The sequence below is a fragment of the Hemicordylus capensis genome, chromosome 6 (assembly GCF_027244095.1).
Source record: "Hemicordylus capensis ecotype Gifberg chromosome 6, rHemCap1.1.pri, whole genome shotgun sequence".
Taxonomy (NCBI): Eukaryota; Metazoa; Chordata; class Lepidosauria; order Squamata; family Cordylidae; genus Hemicordylus; species Hemicordylus capensis.
In genome coordinates, this window is record NC_069662.1 from 76,456,547 (window position 1) to 76,472,917 (window position 16,371).

Below are 16,371 nucleotides of genomic sequence, written 5' to 3' on the forward strand. Positions count from 1 at the left end.
TGCTGCAAACTTAAGCATGTGCTTAATTGCTAAGATCTTGCCTTATTTCATTTAAAAAGTGAGCCAAAAGAGAAAGCAAGGGATTTTTTAAAAAGCTCTGAATTTCCTGAAGTTATTATTGAAATGAATTTATTTCACAGAAAGAAATGAAACTCACAAAGTTATTGGCTTATGCGGTGAGATGAAATATCTTCTTTGAAATCTGTCCCAGAGGCCTCCAACAACCTAAAATAATGATCAGAATGTTTTTGGGTTTCATCAGCGCTGAGTGAATTTAATAACAATAATGCTTATTATTGTCACCATGCCCATAGTACATTGTTCAGTACAAAAAAGTGCTCTACAATTTGTAACACATCTATTGCAGCCCTAGGCAGGCCAGAAAAACAAGAGGAGTTATTCCCACCCCTGGTGACCATAATACATGGCTAGTGGGTAGTGGCTTGGTGGGTCACTATTTGTGTAGGCCTGGTGTAACTGAAAGATTCAAAGTTATCACATTAGGCACATTCAGAGGCACAAACAAGCCAAGATGGGCACATGCTATGGAGTTTTTAAGGAATGGTGGATGGTATTTTTAGCCCTAAAACCCTGTATAGGGATTGTTTGGAGTGAGTATGGGGGAGGTGAGACCTACTCTAATTTCATCCATGCCACTGGAGGTCCTTGTTGGAGGCACTGACCATGGTGGGAAGAAGGTGAATGAAAGGGATGAGGCAGGAACTGAAAAACTCTTGTTCTGGGTCTGCAGTAGCCAGATTTGTCACGGGTCGGAGTATCTTTAAGAGCTGCATAATGGAAGACGCTCAGTGGGGGCAGCTTCTCTTATCAAATAGCTGCATGCTTTTCCTTGTATGCAGTTATCAAAAGCAGAGAAACAGAGTTCTATGTGAAATCTGGAAAACCCTTTTTTTAATGTGTTCCTGACTGGTTAATAAGCACCTGGGACATATGGATCATTACTTTTTAAAACGGTGTGATTTCATATGGTTCATCTGGAGATATTGCACGGTGCTTTAATTTTGGATATCTCCAGATTTTTTTGGGTTGGGGTATTGTGTTATAAATGGCTCCATATTCATGTGTTACTATTAATCGAGTATTGTCCCCTTTACTTAAACTAGACTAGAGCCGTCTCAATAATTTGGAACCCTTATAAAGCTGCCTTACTGAGTCAAACCATTGGTCCATCTAGCTCAGTATTATCTTGTCCAACTTAGAGCAGCCCTCCATAGTCTTTCCCAGTCTGAGAATCATTTAACTGCAGAGAATTAAACCTTGGAACTTTACACATGCTTTACCATTGAGCTATGGCCCTGTATTTTGTTACAAGAAAGCACAAACACATTAAAATAAAGTTCACTGACTTGGCTTATTTCTGGTACTGATTCATATTGCTTTATTGTACAACCCTGGGATACACAATCAGCCATTGGTTCTAGCGTTGAATCTGGAGGCTGGGGTTTGGGTGGTAACATTCTATCCCAGGGAATGTCTTCATATGCACTACAGTATTTATTAAAAATAGAAGAAAGAGCTGTTATTATTTAAAATTAATTATTATAGTTGGCATACAAAACAATTATACAACTACTATGTGGGTACCTGGATGCTTTCCCTCACAGGGCAAATAGTAGTTTTCGGGGAGGGGAACAGTTTTCATAGGGATAATGGTACAGGGGCAGAAGGGTTCAGCCCCTTTCCTGGGCCATATCCCAATCTTATTCAGTAACCCACCCCCAATGGCTAGTATTTTTTTTTTAAGTGGGGTGGGTGGGTGCAGACTCCAGAGTATGGATTCCCCATGTCATATCTAGATGCTCCTCAAGATACCCTGATTATTAGGAGGTCTGAAAGGGTGTACATCGCTCCTTCCAAATAGGGTACTTAAAATGTATCCTAAATGGTGAAAGTTCTTCCAAGTGAGTGCATCCCACAATGGTTAAGGAGTTTCCAAGACACCCAGAAAGCTAAAATGATATAGTCCAAAAAACACTGTATTTGGAAAAGCTGAAAGCTGAATATTCTGCGAGTGTTCAAGCATATGAGCTCACACCTGTAGCTTTAAATGGCACAGCTCAGGCACAGGTTTCCTGTTTCAGTGAAAACTAGGTCTTAGAGCCAAACTTGCTGAATATATAATTGGCCCTGATATGCTGACTTTTGTTTACAAAATAGCTGCCATGTGTGGAAGCGTAATCTGGATCAGAGCTGTGGTGTGCGGGGGAGTTTAATTCTTTGGGCCCACCATAGTGCCAATCCAGACTGCCCCTGCAACTGCTATTTGCTCTGGCAGGGAAGCGCCCTTGGGCACTAAAGAGCAGCTGTGGGCCCTCTAATCTGGACTGGGATCTCCAGATCCAGACCAGACACCTCCACAGCTGTTATTTAGTAAACAGAAGTCAAGCACATCAGGACCAATGACAGGTTTAATGTAGCTTGGCTCTTACAGTAATGCTGCCTCAGCTCCGGTCTCCAAGATGACAACCCCAGCTGACAACTAGTCTTCTGGGGAAAAGCATGATGCCGTTTAGGAATGCGCATGGAACCGGGCGGGGGAGGCTTGAAGGCGAGGGTGGTGGTGAGCGGGCAAGTTCACCCTCCCCCACACTTAAAGCGGCACATCCCCACCTTCGAACTGGTGGAAACCCCCCCAACCTTCAAACCAGTTCGGAGGCCCATAAAGGGCCTCTGAACCGGTTCCGTGCACATCCCTAATGCCGTTGGCTTGTTACATAAAAGGTTTGGCCCAAGGTTTCTGGAGAGAAATTCAAAGTTGACATATAAATGCCTTTATTGCAGATAGTGATAGTACTAATCATTATCATGCGATATGTTGTTTATACACATATAATGAGAGGAAAAAATAGATCATTGGATTAGGCACACTGCCATATGCCACTGTGAATAGCAACAGAAAGGGCAGCAAGACTGAATTTTTAAAATCCTTCCATACTAGAAACAGAAACTCACTTTTGGGTCACTGAGGTATACATATACTTCCGGGCTTTCTCATCTCTGCAGGCTTTAGAAGAATCACTTGACTTTGTAAGAAACCATGACAAAAGGAACAGCATACAAGAGAATATAGACACTGGATTACTTTCTAAACTCTGAAATTTCTCAAACATATATGTATAAGATTGCCACCTTTTCTCCTTGCCCTTTTCCACTGCCATTTAGAGCAGCCTGTTCCATTTAGAACAGAAATTAAACAGGTAAAGCTTTCCCAGCACATCTCCATGCTATAAAAAGCTTCACTTGGAAAATATCTGTTTGTATCAGGTTGCTCATAGAGGAATATGTAGCAATTCTAGAGATGTATAAAAGGGTTCTTGATATTGCTCCTGGTTGGACAATTCAGTGCTATTTCAAACCTTATAATACAACTGTGATTGATCCTGAAAATGTGCTATCTATCTATCTACAGTGGTCCCTCGACTTACGAACTACTCGACATCCGAATTTTTCGACTTACGAACGGAAAAAGTGGCCGCACGCTTACGAATTTTTCGACATCCGAACGGAAAACCGTTGGCAGTTTTAGATGCGGTTTCCTCGACTTACGAATTTTAGATGCGGTTTCCTCGACTTACGAATTTTTGTGAACGATCTCAGTGAGGATCAGGATGCAGCCCAGGAAGCTGTGGAGCACTTTGATAATGTGGTCGTTGCCCCATGGCGAGCAATGCTCCGCAAGAGACAGAGGCAGCAGACCATGGACCGGTTTGTGGTGAAGCAGGCAAGGCAGGAGGAAGAACCTTGCTGTTCTTCCCAGTTGTCACCCTCTGCCTCCTCTTCCCAGAAATGATTTTTTTGGTTTGAAAATTAAAAAGTTCATTGCTGTTTGCAGTTTACATTTCCTGTTTTTCCTGTTCCCAAGTTGAGGTGTGTGGTGTAAAGAAATGTAACCTGAGGGTGAGGCATGTCCCTTCGAAGAGTGCCTGCCTTAGAATTGCACACAAGTGTCCTTAACATGTTCCAAAGCTGAGGTGTGTACAGTAATGCTTTAAAATGTTGGCTGAGGCATGTTCATTGTGCCTGCCTGTCTTTGAAAAGCACTGCAGTGACCTGCATCAGGTCCAAAAACTGTGTTGAGTAAGGTTTAGAAATGTTGGCTGAGGCTGAGGCATGTTGAGTGTGCCTGCCTGCCTTTAAAGTGCCCTGAAGTGACCTGCATCAGGTCCCCAAAAAATGATAAAGTGCTGTTGTAAATGTTTATTGTTGAAAAGTAATGTTGCTGTGCAGTTTGCATGCCTTTAAAGTGCACTTGATAAAGAGTTTTGCACAAAAAACTGGGTGTCTGGGTCTTTTTCCTAGGCTCCGGAACGAATTAATCCGTTTCCAAAGCATTCCTATGGGAAACCGCTTTTCAACTTACGAACTTTTCAACCTACGAATGTGCATTCGGAACGGATTAAGTTCGTAAGTCGAGGGACCACTGTATCTATCTATCTATCTATCTATCTGTCTGTCTGTCTGTCTGTCTGTCTATCTAATTTACATAGGTGCTTTTAGTTTTTAGTGAATTGTTTGAATGCTTATACATGCAAAATGTGGAGGAACAGATTTTTGGAATAGATTAAAAATTCTTCAGGGCTTGAAACACTGAGGACCTCCTTCCCTACAGACCTATCAATAAAAATGGCTTTCTCATCATACATACACAGTTTGGGTACTTAAAAAGGCAAAAACACATACATAGCAGTTATTGCAATACTGATCTATTACCTTGCATTTCCCAGATAATATTAAAACAAACGATGCTTTGTAGGTCCCTTTTATTTGCTCCTCCTGTTTTTTTACGACCTCTGGTGGAAAAAGAGCCACCACAAACACATGGAGGAGTTACAAAAGGACAGCAGGCAGCTATTACCTGGGATATGTCATGTTTTCCAGCATTAACTTTAGATAAGATTTCATTAATGCATGACTTGCAAAACTGTATTTTGTCTCACAAGGATCCCTGTATCTCATTAGACTGGGTGTCTGTAATGGCAGTGATTTGAAAACGTGCAAGGTTTATGCAATAAGTGAAATAAATAACAGTAAACAAAAATACCTTTACATCTGAATCAACATTAAACACAAATGTATGAGGTGAGAAACATTCTTTGACTTGAGGCGGAGAAGGTATAACTTTTACTGGACTTGTCCATCCTGAAAGAAAATGTAGATCCTTTTGTACCATGTAGCCTACTGCAGTGCTTAGATTCCTGCTTAATGAGAGAACATCTACATTGTAACATACTTGGAAATTTAATTGTAACAATGGTGGTGCTAATGAAGCCTTTGAAAATAAATAGCTGAACTGATGTGAAGTCACAGAATGTTCACAAACAATTTTCCTGGTGATGAAAAATATTAGCATCAGAATGTTTGTAATAGTTCGTTTCTATGAATTTAAATGAAAACTGCAATGGGATGAGAAAACACCCAGAAACGTTTCACATGAGTGAGCAAAACTGGGCTGGGCTCCCGTAGCCCGGTTTTGCTCACTTGTGAAAACCACTGGGCTTGTGGGCGAGCCCGGTGGCTCCACGCCAGCAAGCCTGCCCAAATACCCTCCCCCTTAAATGAGGTTAATGGAGCGAGGTTAACCTCTGTTAACCTCCCCCTTAAATAAGGTTAATGATTGTGTGGCAGCCGTGGCTGCGAGCAGCTGTGGTGGTGGGGGGCTCCCAGGAATGTATCACACACTCAGGTGGTGCATTGCTGGGGCTCTGGGGGGTGGGGCGCCACGCGACGGCACTTCTCTTCATCTGACCCTCAAGCTGTGGGGCAAACCATGGCCGGGCGTGCGAGCACCAGTGCCAAGCTGACACTCGTCTGGACAGGTTATTCGCCAGCACAAGGAAGGGTAGGTGATCGTCTTCAGGGAGAGTGGGTCAAGCCTGCTCTCCCTGCTGAACTCCTTTCAGCTCTGCACACTGATCGTGTGTAGAGGCTTAAAGTATAGGACAGGATAGGAACTGGAGGAGTTATGTAGGCAAGATAGGAGGACTAAGAACTGAAAGGCTAAGTGGGAAAGAGGCCCCAGGATGAAGAGATAGGAAACCATGAGGCAGAGTAACTGGAGGAAGAGGGCAGGGCAGTGGACTGAAAAAGCAAGAACCTCAAGAAAGGATAGATGGAGGAGTCTGATAAGAAGGTCCGAGGGGGCTGAAGAACAGTGGGGCGAAAAAAGGGAGGAGCTGTGGGAAAACAGGAAAGGCTCTAAACTGCTTTGAGAACTTTTGTTGAAAAGCACTATGTAAGTCATAGTAACAGAAGATAAGAAAGTTATGGAAGGAAGGAGAGACAAGAGTGGAACAGGCAGGGTAACTAAGAACATGCCCTGATGGATCAGGCCTAAGGCCCATGCAGTTCATCATCCTGTTTCACATAGTATCCCATCAGATGCTTCTGAGAAGCCCACAGGCAAGAGGTGAGGACATGCCCTCTCTCTTGCTGTTGCTCCCCTACAACTGGTATTTAGAGGCATCTTGCCTCTGAGGCTGGAGGTGGCCATAGCCACCAGATTAATAGCTATTGTCCTCCATGAATTTGTTTAAGCCCCCTTTAAAGCCATCCAAGCTAATGGTTATCACCACATCCTGTGGCTGAGAATTCCATAGTTTAATTACACGCTGTGTGAAAAAGTACTTTCTTTTGTTGGTCCTAAAATCCTGGTCTTCAGTTTCATGGGATGACCCCTGGTTCTAAACCTCTTTGAGAGAGGAAGAAAAATTTTTCTCTGTCCACTCTCTGTACTCCATGCATAATTTTATATGCCTCTTTTCTAAACTAAAAGGCCCCAGGTGCTGTAGCCTTGCCTCATAAGGAAGGTGCTCCAGTTCCCTGATCATCTTGTTTGCTCTCTTCTGCACCTTTTCCAGTTCTACAATGTGCTTAAGATACAGTGACAAGAACTATACTCACTACTCCAAATGTGGTTGCACCATAGATCTGCATAATGGCATTATAATATTAGCATCCTTATTTTCAATCCCCTTCCTAATGATCCCTAGCATGGAATTTGCCTTTTCCACAGCACTTAGTCACACTTTCAACATACTTTCCAGCACGACCCCAAGATCTCTCTCCTGGAAGTTATCCAGACACGGCTTCATGCCGCAGGGTATCCAAAGAGCGAATCTGCTTTGCAGCAGATTCACAGCTGTTTAATGGACTGTTCACATAGGGTCGGCTCCTCTCCACATTCCCTGCAGATCCTTTTCCTGTGTGCGTTCCCACAGCTTGCTCTGGGTTTTTTCTCCAATCAATCACATTCCAGAGGACGAGGCAGGAGACCTGTTGTTGTTGTTGTTAGTTTGACAGTCAGCCTTCCGCAAGACTGACTAGTCAAAACAACAGAATGCTGTTCTCCAGTAGATGACACTCCTCTACGCCTTTTCCTTGACTGCCCTTAACTGTCATAGTGTGCTGCAATGTCCCCACTAATTTTTTTTAAAATAGTAGCAAATACGTGGGGGCACAATCCAGCATTCATAAGATGCATTGGTTTCTAGGGGAGAATTAAGGCTGAAATGTCTCCAGTTGAAAAATGCCCAGGTTTTGTTGGATCATGCCCTATGCTTGAAGTAATAATGTTTGCGCTGGAGAACATTCTGCTCATGTCCACCCCCCACCCTGCCCTTAATCAGAGGGTGGAACGCATGAAGACTCAGAACAGCCGAAGAAGCCTGCATTTTGCATTCATCAAAGGGTGCAGGAAGGCAGGTGAGAAAGGAAGGGAGGGGAAAGAGAGGGGGGCTCACTGCACAAAGGAGCCATAGCTGGGACCCAGCCTCGAAATAGTCATGACCTATTTAAATCTATTAAGAATTTCACCCAACCTGTCCTGATCCCTTTTTAAGCAACCTGACTTCCTTCTATGCAATCAGGGACATAATTCATTAGCTAAGGTGATTCATCTCAGCATTGTTACACTTGCCTGACCTCCAAAATCAAGCTTTGGCTATCCCCTTCCCTGCCTCTTCCCCCCTCTTCTTCTCGTGAGGAGATTGGTTGGGATTGGTTGTCAACCAGCTTCAGAGAAAGAGCCATGAAAAGAGCAGGCAGCTAGTGGGGCAGAGATTCTGTCAAACTTTGCTTGTGGATGAGCCGCAAGACAAATTGCCAAGCAGTGCCCTATGTTTGAAAAAAGCCGAATTACAGGCAATACCCCCTCCACACATCACAGAGAAGTGTTGGAGAATACCAGAAACCTCTTTTTCTTTTTTAAAAAGATGCCACAATTAGAGGATTTTTTTTAACCTGGACAGAATTCGGGCTAAGCCAGAATGCACAGCCATAACTCAGGGAAAATCAGAATCGTGTTCAAACTAGTTCCTGATAGCCTGCTGCGACTTTGGGGTAAATATGGCTGATATGTGAACTTGCACCCTCCATTCTGGAGCAGATGTGATCTAAAAGCCATGTGTGGAAAGGTTCCTGGTCAGTCATTGACAGCTCAGATCCCATTGGCGTATATGTGAAGTTGGGGTTTTATGCCCCCAATGTGCATCACTTTACTCTTACTTACTAACTCTCACAGTTGAGTGTCAGTTGAGAGTTAGCAAGACTAAAGAAAGAGAGTCATGTAGACAGAGTGGGAGACAAGAGCCACTGAAGAGCAAAGACATAGGGAGAGTACATGGTGGAGGCATGGTAGAAGAAAAAGATCGTTAAGGAGAAAGTGAAGCTTGGGAAGAACATATCAGGTCTAGGGACATGAGAGACTGCAGAAAGGAAGTTGGGAGGCAAGGGAAGCTGGCGATTATGGGCCAGAGAGCCAAGGGTCTTTGCCAGATCCATGACTCTTTCTATTTTAACTGACCATTTTCTTTACTATGATACCTTTGCATTATTTACATCAAGAAGTTTGATATAAGTTTGAGAGGTTTTACAATTTTTATTGTGTTTGCCATCACAACAGCTCTGTGACAGAGGTGCTTTCCCCTTTTTACAGGTAGAGGTTGAGATGTAGTAATTCTGTCCACCATTGAGATGGAGGGAGGGTGGAGAGCATGCCTGTATACTGCAGTGCCACTGAGACGGAATGTGCATATTTGCACCTAATATAATTGGGTTCTCAAATGCAATACTTCCCTTTCCCCCTCAAGAGTGACTGGAAACATTCCTTTATATGGCAGAAACTAAAGCAGTGTGCTTAGGAACACTGTTGGGATGGGGACTAAGCCTCCCCTCTATGTCTGGCAAGCTATTTAGGTTCACCCAGACTCCAAGATGGAGGAGACCTTGCTAGAGGAGGAGGAGGAGCCATCCCCACAGGATTCCCAATCCCAATGAAAGCCCTCCAGACCTTCAGATTTGGAACAGCTGGAACCAGTTGCCCCCTTGGAGGAGTCCTGGAGACTCATGTCTCCCTGCAGGGCTCCTGCCCCTTCCTTAGAACCTCCTCCATCACCTTCAAGTCCCCAGGAGCGGAGGTGACACTGCTCCAGAGCTACGCTCCAGCTCTGAAGGCAGAGTGTGCACCTGGCTGCTTGGGGTCTTTCTCCTGATGGACCTACTTGGGAGGAGGGGGAGACTAGCTCAAGCACATCCTAGTTTAGAGCATAGCTGGCCTGAGGATCCAGGAAAGGATGCAGTGCTTGCAAGCTATAAATACCTACAATTGGAGTCAGTCTTTTGCTGGTTCTCTCTTTGTAAGCATGTGCCTCCAGCTGCCTTGCTTGACATGGATTTGGACATAAACTCAGAATGTAGGAGGTGGGACAGATGTTGCTCTTCCTTCAAAGGTCTGCAGCTGTAAGCCACTGATTTTATCCCACAGAATTTAATGGGAATCATAGAGAATCAGACTTACTCTGATATGCAATGCCCTGGCCTGGATTAATTTTCTTGGCTATACAGGTATGACAGAGCCTTTAATTAGATTATTAAATAATACTGAGATTATTACAGGATTATTAAATAATCCTAAAATTAGTACAGGAGCCTTAAAAAAAAGTAACAAAAAACCCCAAAATAAAACCACAACCCAAAATCATCACCTATTTTGAGCCTCAGAAAGTAGTAATTTTTGATCAAGCAAATTCATTATATAGAACCCCATGTAACTTCCCCTCAGCATTCTTGTTAATGAAAAGCAGCTACTGGAGGTTACACTTGGGATCATAAACACTTGTAAGGAGAGAGTTTATTTCTGTTGGCCACTTTTCCTCTCAAAGCCACCCTTTCAAGCTGCTTTTTTAAATAATAATAATAATAATAATTATTAATAATAATAATAAATAATGGCAGTGCCCCCAGTGAGGCACTACCTTGACGTGGTTGTGGGGCTTGTGTGCTCTGATGAAGGTGAGAGCTATGCCAGAGGTCCAACCATACTGGACAGGTCTCACCAGAGGAGCCAGACAATATGGTGAGATGTAACTTTAATAAATCTATACCGGATCGGTCGTCGCCCGGGTCAACAAGGACCGCGCCAGGTGCTATAGTCCCTGGACATCTGGTGGCAAGTGGGCTACAGGACTCGGGATCTTCAGTTGAGCAACCAGGGCTGGAGACAGCAAAGCTACTGGAAGAAACGTCGCTTAACCGAAAAAAATATACAAAAAATGCCAACAAGGAAATAATGATCTGCTATTACAAGTCTAGTCCAACTAGAAGAGGTTATTTAAAAAGAATGTACCAAATTTGGAAAGAGAAGCATCCAGATACAGAAATAACAGAACAAAGGCTAGCAGACCAGAGAAGATTCATAATAAGAAATAAAGTATTCACAGGAGTTGAGCTGGAAGAACTGCAAAAAGCAACACAGGCTCAAGATATGGAAGAAGAATTACCACCAACTGAAGAAGTTGCTCAGGCGCAGATGGAGGTGTTGGAAATAGAGGATACCACCGTTGCTGAACTGTTTCAAAATCAAAACCAGGCAACCTCCCCTTTGCCTTCACCTCAAAAACCCAAATGCCGTTTAACAGAAAAGCAACAAGAACTAAAGCAAAAAATAACTGAGCACATGAACCAAACAACCACCAGGGTTTGACTTCCCGCTCTAAAAACAGTTGCCAAAAAACAACTTGCTCAAGCATTAAAAGATGTCAATGCTGCACTTGCAGAAATAACAACCAAAAATTTGCAAGAAACAAACCAACTAATGTACAGTGCAGCAACAATAACAACACAAGAGCTCGGATATAAGACCAGTGGACTTGTAAAAAAAGAAAGCAGTACATCACCTAAATGGAAGATTAGATTAGAAAATAAAATCTCCAGGCTTAGATCAGATGCTAGTAAATTGAAAGATATGAAAGACAAGAAGCTGAAGAATGAAAACACCAAACAGTATCTGATCCAAAAATACCACCTAGATTCAAGGAAAATTAGAGAAGTCCTGGAAATAATAAAGCAGCAAATAACAGCAGTGTCAAAGAAGATTAGCAGATACGAAGCCAGAATTACACAACACAGGCAGAATCAGAGACGTTTCTACCAAAGCATAGAAGGAGAAACTGCAAGAAACGTAGAAACACCAAATAAAGAAGAAACAGTGCAATTCTGGCGGAAATTATGGGACAATCCAATAGATTATAATAAAAAAGCAGGCTGGATGAAAGAGGTCAAAAAATGTAACCAACAAATGCAAGATCTAATAATAACACCAGAATTAATAAGTGAAAGAGCAAAGAAAATTAAAAATTGGACTGCGCCAGGTGACGATGAACTGCATGGCTTCTGGCTTAAACACCGAACAAGCCTTCATAAACAACTATCAAAACAGTTCAATCACATTATGAAAGGCGGTGATATTGAACAATGGCTAACAACTGGGAAAACTCATCTCATAATGAAAGACCCAGCAAAAGGTGCAGTTCCAAGTAATTATAGACCGATCACCTGCCTGCCAACCATGTTCAAATTATTAACTGGAATAATAGCAGATGAAGTCATGCAACACTTATTAACTAACAAACAGCTTCCAGTTGAACAGAAAGGAAATTGCCCGAACACCAGAGGCACAAAAGACCAGCTGCTGATTGACAAAATGATTTTAGAAAATTGCAAGAGAAGAAAAACCAATCTAAGTGTTGCATGGATTGACTACAAGAAAGCCTTCGATTCATTGCCTCACACATGGATACTAAAATGTTTAGAAACAACTGGTGTCAGCAAAAACATTCATATATTTATTTAAAAAGCAATGAGCGTGTGGAGTACACAGTTAACAATCAATGGCGAGGCACTTGGACAGGTTAGCATTAGAAGAGGCATTTTCCAAGGGGACTCACTATCACCTCTATTGTTTGTAATCGCCATGACCCCACTTTCACAAATACTAAACAAAACAAGCATCGGATACCAAACATCGAAAACATCAAGTCAAATCAACCATCTGCTGTACATGGACGATCTGAAGTTGTATGGAAACTCCCAGTCAGAAATCGAATCACTGCTAAGCACTGTCTGTATATTCAGTAGCGATATGGCAATGGAGTTTGGACTAGACAAGTGTGCTGCATTAATAATGAACAGAGGGAAAATAAGAAAAACAGAAGGAATAGAACTGCCCAATGGAAGCAAGATCAAGAACCTGGAAGAGAAAGAACCTTACAAATACTTGGGCATTCTCCAGGCTGATAACATCGCGCACACTGAAGTTAAAAGAAATATAGGAAGTGAATACATCAGGAGAGTCAGAAAAATCCTCAAGTCCAAACTCAATGGCGGGAACATCATACAAGCCATAAACACCTGGGCTATACCTGTTATTAGATACACTGCAGGAATAATAGACTGGACCCAGGCAGAGCTAGAGACGCTAGATCGTAAGACCAGGAAAATCATGACCATCAATCATGCTCTGCACCCCCGCAGTGATGTAGATAGGCTCTACCTCCCTCGCAGCTCAGGTGGAAGAGGAATGCTGCAAGTCCATCAAACAGTAGAGGAGGAGAAAAGAGGCCTTGAAGAATATATAAGGGACAGTGAAGAAGATGCACTTCAAATGGTCAAGAACGCGAAACTATCCAAAACCAATGAAACAAAGCAGGCCTACAAGAAAGAACAAGTCAAGAACCGAGCAGAAAAATGGAGAAATAAGCCCCAGCATGGTCAATATTTACACAATATAAGTGGAAAATCAGACATCAGCAAGACCTGGCAATGGCTTAAGAATGGCAACTTGAAGAAAGAAACAGAGGGTTTAATACTGGCTGCACAAGAACAGGCACTAAGAACAAATGCAATAAGAGCAAAAGTGGAAAAATCCACAACAAACAGCAAGTGCCACCTTTGTAAAGAAGCAGATGAAACAGTGGACCACCTGATCAGCTGTTGTAAGAAGATCGCACAGACTGACTACAAACAAAGGCATGACAAGGTAGCAGGGATGATACACTGGGACATCTGCAAAAAATACAAGCTACCTGTAGCCAAGAATTGGTGGTTCCATCAAATTGAAAAAGTTGAAGAAAATGAAGATGTAAAAATATTATGGGACTTCCGACTACAAACAGACAAACATCTGCCACACAATACACCAGATATCACTGTAGTCGAGAAGAAAGAAAAACAAGTCAAAATAATCGACATAGCAATACCAGGGGATATCAGAATAGAAGAAAAAGAAATAGAAAAAACAACCAAATACAAAGATCTACAAATTGAAATTGAAAGGCTGTGGCAGAAGAAGACCAAAATAATTCCAGTGATAATTGGCGCCCTGGGTGCAGTTCCAAAAGACCTTGAAGAGCACCTCAACACCATAGGGGCCACAGAAATCACCATCAGCCAATTACAAAAAGCAGCTTTACTGGGAACAGCCTATATTCTGCGATGATATCTATAACCATTGACAATAAAATTCTGGCATCCCAGGTCCTTGGGAAGGACTCGATATCTGGATAAAACAAACCAGTCAATAACACCTGTCTGACTGTGTAAACAAGAAATAATAAATAAATAACTTTATTTGTTGACCGCCCCATAACAATTGATTTCTGGGTGGCTCACAAAGTAGAACATTAAAACAATGGAATAAAACATACAATTAAAAGCATATTAAAACATAAGCAAGTTATAATCAAATCCAGACACATTTTTAAAAGTTTTTAAAAAAAATTTAAAGACCTTGGTGAACAGAAAGGTCCTCACCAGGAGTCTAAAATATCAAAGTAATGATGCCACTCATTGGGGAGGCTATTCCATAAATTAGGTGCCACCACTGAAAAGACCCTCTCCCTAATAGCTACCTGCCTCACCTCCGTTTGCAGGGGTACTTAGAGCATGGTCTCTGAAGCAGATCTCAAAGTCTAGCTAGGGACATATGGGACAAGGTGCTCCCTCAGATAACCCGGTTCCAAGCCATTTATGGCTTTAAAGGTTAAAACTAGCATTTTGCCTTGGGCCTGGAAATGGACTGGGAACCAGTACAGCTGATAAAGCACTAGCATGATATGATCAAAATGCCCAGTCCCAGTTAATAATTTTGTGACCCTATTTTTGAGCATCTGCAGTTTCCGAATCATTTTCAAAGGCAGCCCTATGTACAATGCATTGCAGTAATCTAAGGGATTTCTTCTTTCTCTCTGTGGGGCAAAATATATCGGGGCCTGCCTGTAGCTTTTCCCTTGTGAGGAGAAATGCAATCCTGGGAGGGGATTTACAGATGAAAAGATTCAGCAGGGGAAAGGTTAAGCGCAGGTTGCCCACAGTCGTCGTCCTGCTTCCGACTGCAGCCCTAATCGAAATGTTGGGAGGAACGTTCCCCAGCGCTCTGCATAGCATGTAGTTTGGAGGACCCTTACTTAAGGGACATCATTAGTCATTTAGAAATATTTTGCTCTGTTTTGTGTATAGTGCTTGTACCAAAAGAACATCTTCTAGTCTTCCATTAGCAAAACTGAAAATACAGTGGTGACAATGATAACAGTAATGACAATGCAATTTACCTCCAATCTGAGCCCTGTGACAAACATCTGACACTGCTCTGGAGTTCCATCTGTGGTCCTGCTTTCGCTCCTCCAGTATTAACGAGGGTCTTCTGTATGAAGTCTGAGCTTTCTCATGTGGGACACGTGCCCGCAGAGGATGCTGCATACTGTATCCAGCAGTTTTGCTGTACCTGATTTGCTGGTCAGTTTCAGCTTTAGCTCTTGAACTCAGAAGCCCTGTCCAAGGGTTAAGTACTGGTACATCATCACGATGTGGAGCGAAGGGATAGTTTTTATCTTCAGGAGGAGCGTAAGGATTGGATTTGAGAAAAGCATCACTATGCTTGTCTTGGAAACTACCAAAGTAATGTCTGTCATCCGGTCCTCTCACAAAAGGCATATACATTTTCTTTAGCAGATCTTTATGCTGCTTCCGATGCATCTTGTGAAGTGAATCAGTGGGAGGATTTAAGTATTTAAAAGGAATAAACTGCCTTGCAGTGACCTGAGAAGCCATGGTGTTTTGTTTTGTTTCCAATGATAGAAATCAGAGACTTCAGTTGTTTTCTAATCCTGTCCAGCAACTTGCATGAAAATCAGAGATCATTCCTAAAGCACAGAGACACCATCAAAAAGCCAAGACAGTAGGTTAAAATTTAAAAAAAAATCCTAAGTAAAGAAAAGAAAAAGGAATAGCAACCCTGAAAAGGAATGAAGCTGTCAAATGAGCAAAGAGTCTTTTTGTTGCTTAGCAACAGTGGAGCGTGACCACACAATGAAAGTTATAGCAGTGTATTTCATAGTGAGTGATCTGAGTCCAGGAGAAAATTCAGTGTTCTTTTTGAACAATGAATGAAGCAATCTTTCCCTTAGCTTGACACAAAAAAGGAAATGTTTTCTATCTTTCCTAATGCAGTATTTTAATTAGTGTTTTTACCTTGCCCCATATTCATGATCAGAATAGATATATGCATTATATAATACTGTTTTGCTTTTTCTATTTGCCTAAGTTGTAGAAAGTTTTAGGGACAGACTTTCACAAGGTCACTTATGGACGAATACTGGAGCTGTGTGGAATATCTGCATTTCCAAATATACATGGGTGGGCAGGTAAGCACATGCAAAGCTTGTCTTTCAAGCAGGATTAGTTTCCCCCAAAGCATACAGCATGTTCTTGGAGCTCCAAAAGGCTATTTCTTGCTAGCAAGCAGCAACACACAAACTTCAGTCTCTTTCACACTACCTCATCCAAGTAGTCAAACTTCCTTCCCAGCTCCCTGATAAGTAGATGGTGTGTGACCAACATCAGCTATGAAGCTAGTATCGAACTATACAGAAGCCTGGAGTGGAGATTATTGTCTCTTCACTTATTTATTTATATAGTTAATGTATACAATATACATTGTCTACATTGTGTTGTGATTCTACACAACACAGTCACATGCATATGCATCATAGCAAGGCAGACTTTCATTGTCCTGAAGTT

The 16,371-nt window shown here is 42.2% G+C and overlaps 1 protein-coding gene across 13 annotated transcripts in view; it reads right to left on the minus strand.

The window, feature by feature from the left end:
• SPATA48 (spermatogenesis associated 48) overlaps positions 1-16,371 on the minus strand; it is a 65,665-nt gene that overhangs the window by 46,938 nt on the left and 2,356 nt on the right. For all 13 annotated transcript variants that reach the window (XR_008309775.1, XR_008309776.1, XR_008309779.1 and 10 more), the window contains 5 exons: positions 14,904-15,494; positions 5,063-5,160; positions 2,974-3,044; positions 1,368-1,506; positions 158-225 (listed from right to left, as the gene is read on the minus strand). Coding sequence is in view for 5 of the 13 variants with exons in the window: in XM_053261363.1 (XP_053117338.1) it covers positions 158-225; positions 1,368-1,506; positions 2,974-3,044; positions 5,063-5,160; positions 14,904-15,402 (875 nt within the window). In the remaining 8 variants the exon portion in view is untranslated. The remainder of the gene's footprint in view (positions 1-157; positions 226-1,367; positions 1,507-2,973; positions 3,045-5,062; positions 5,161-14,903; positions 15,495-16,371) is intronic.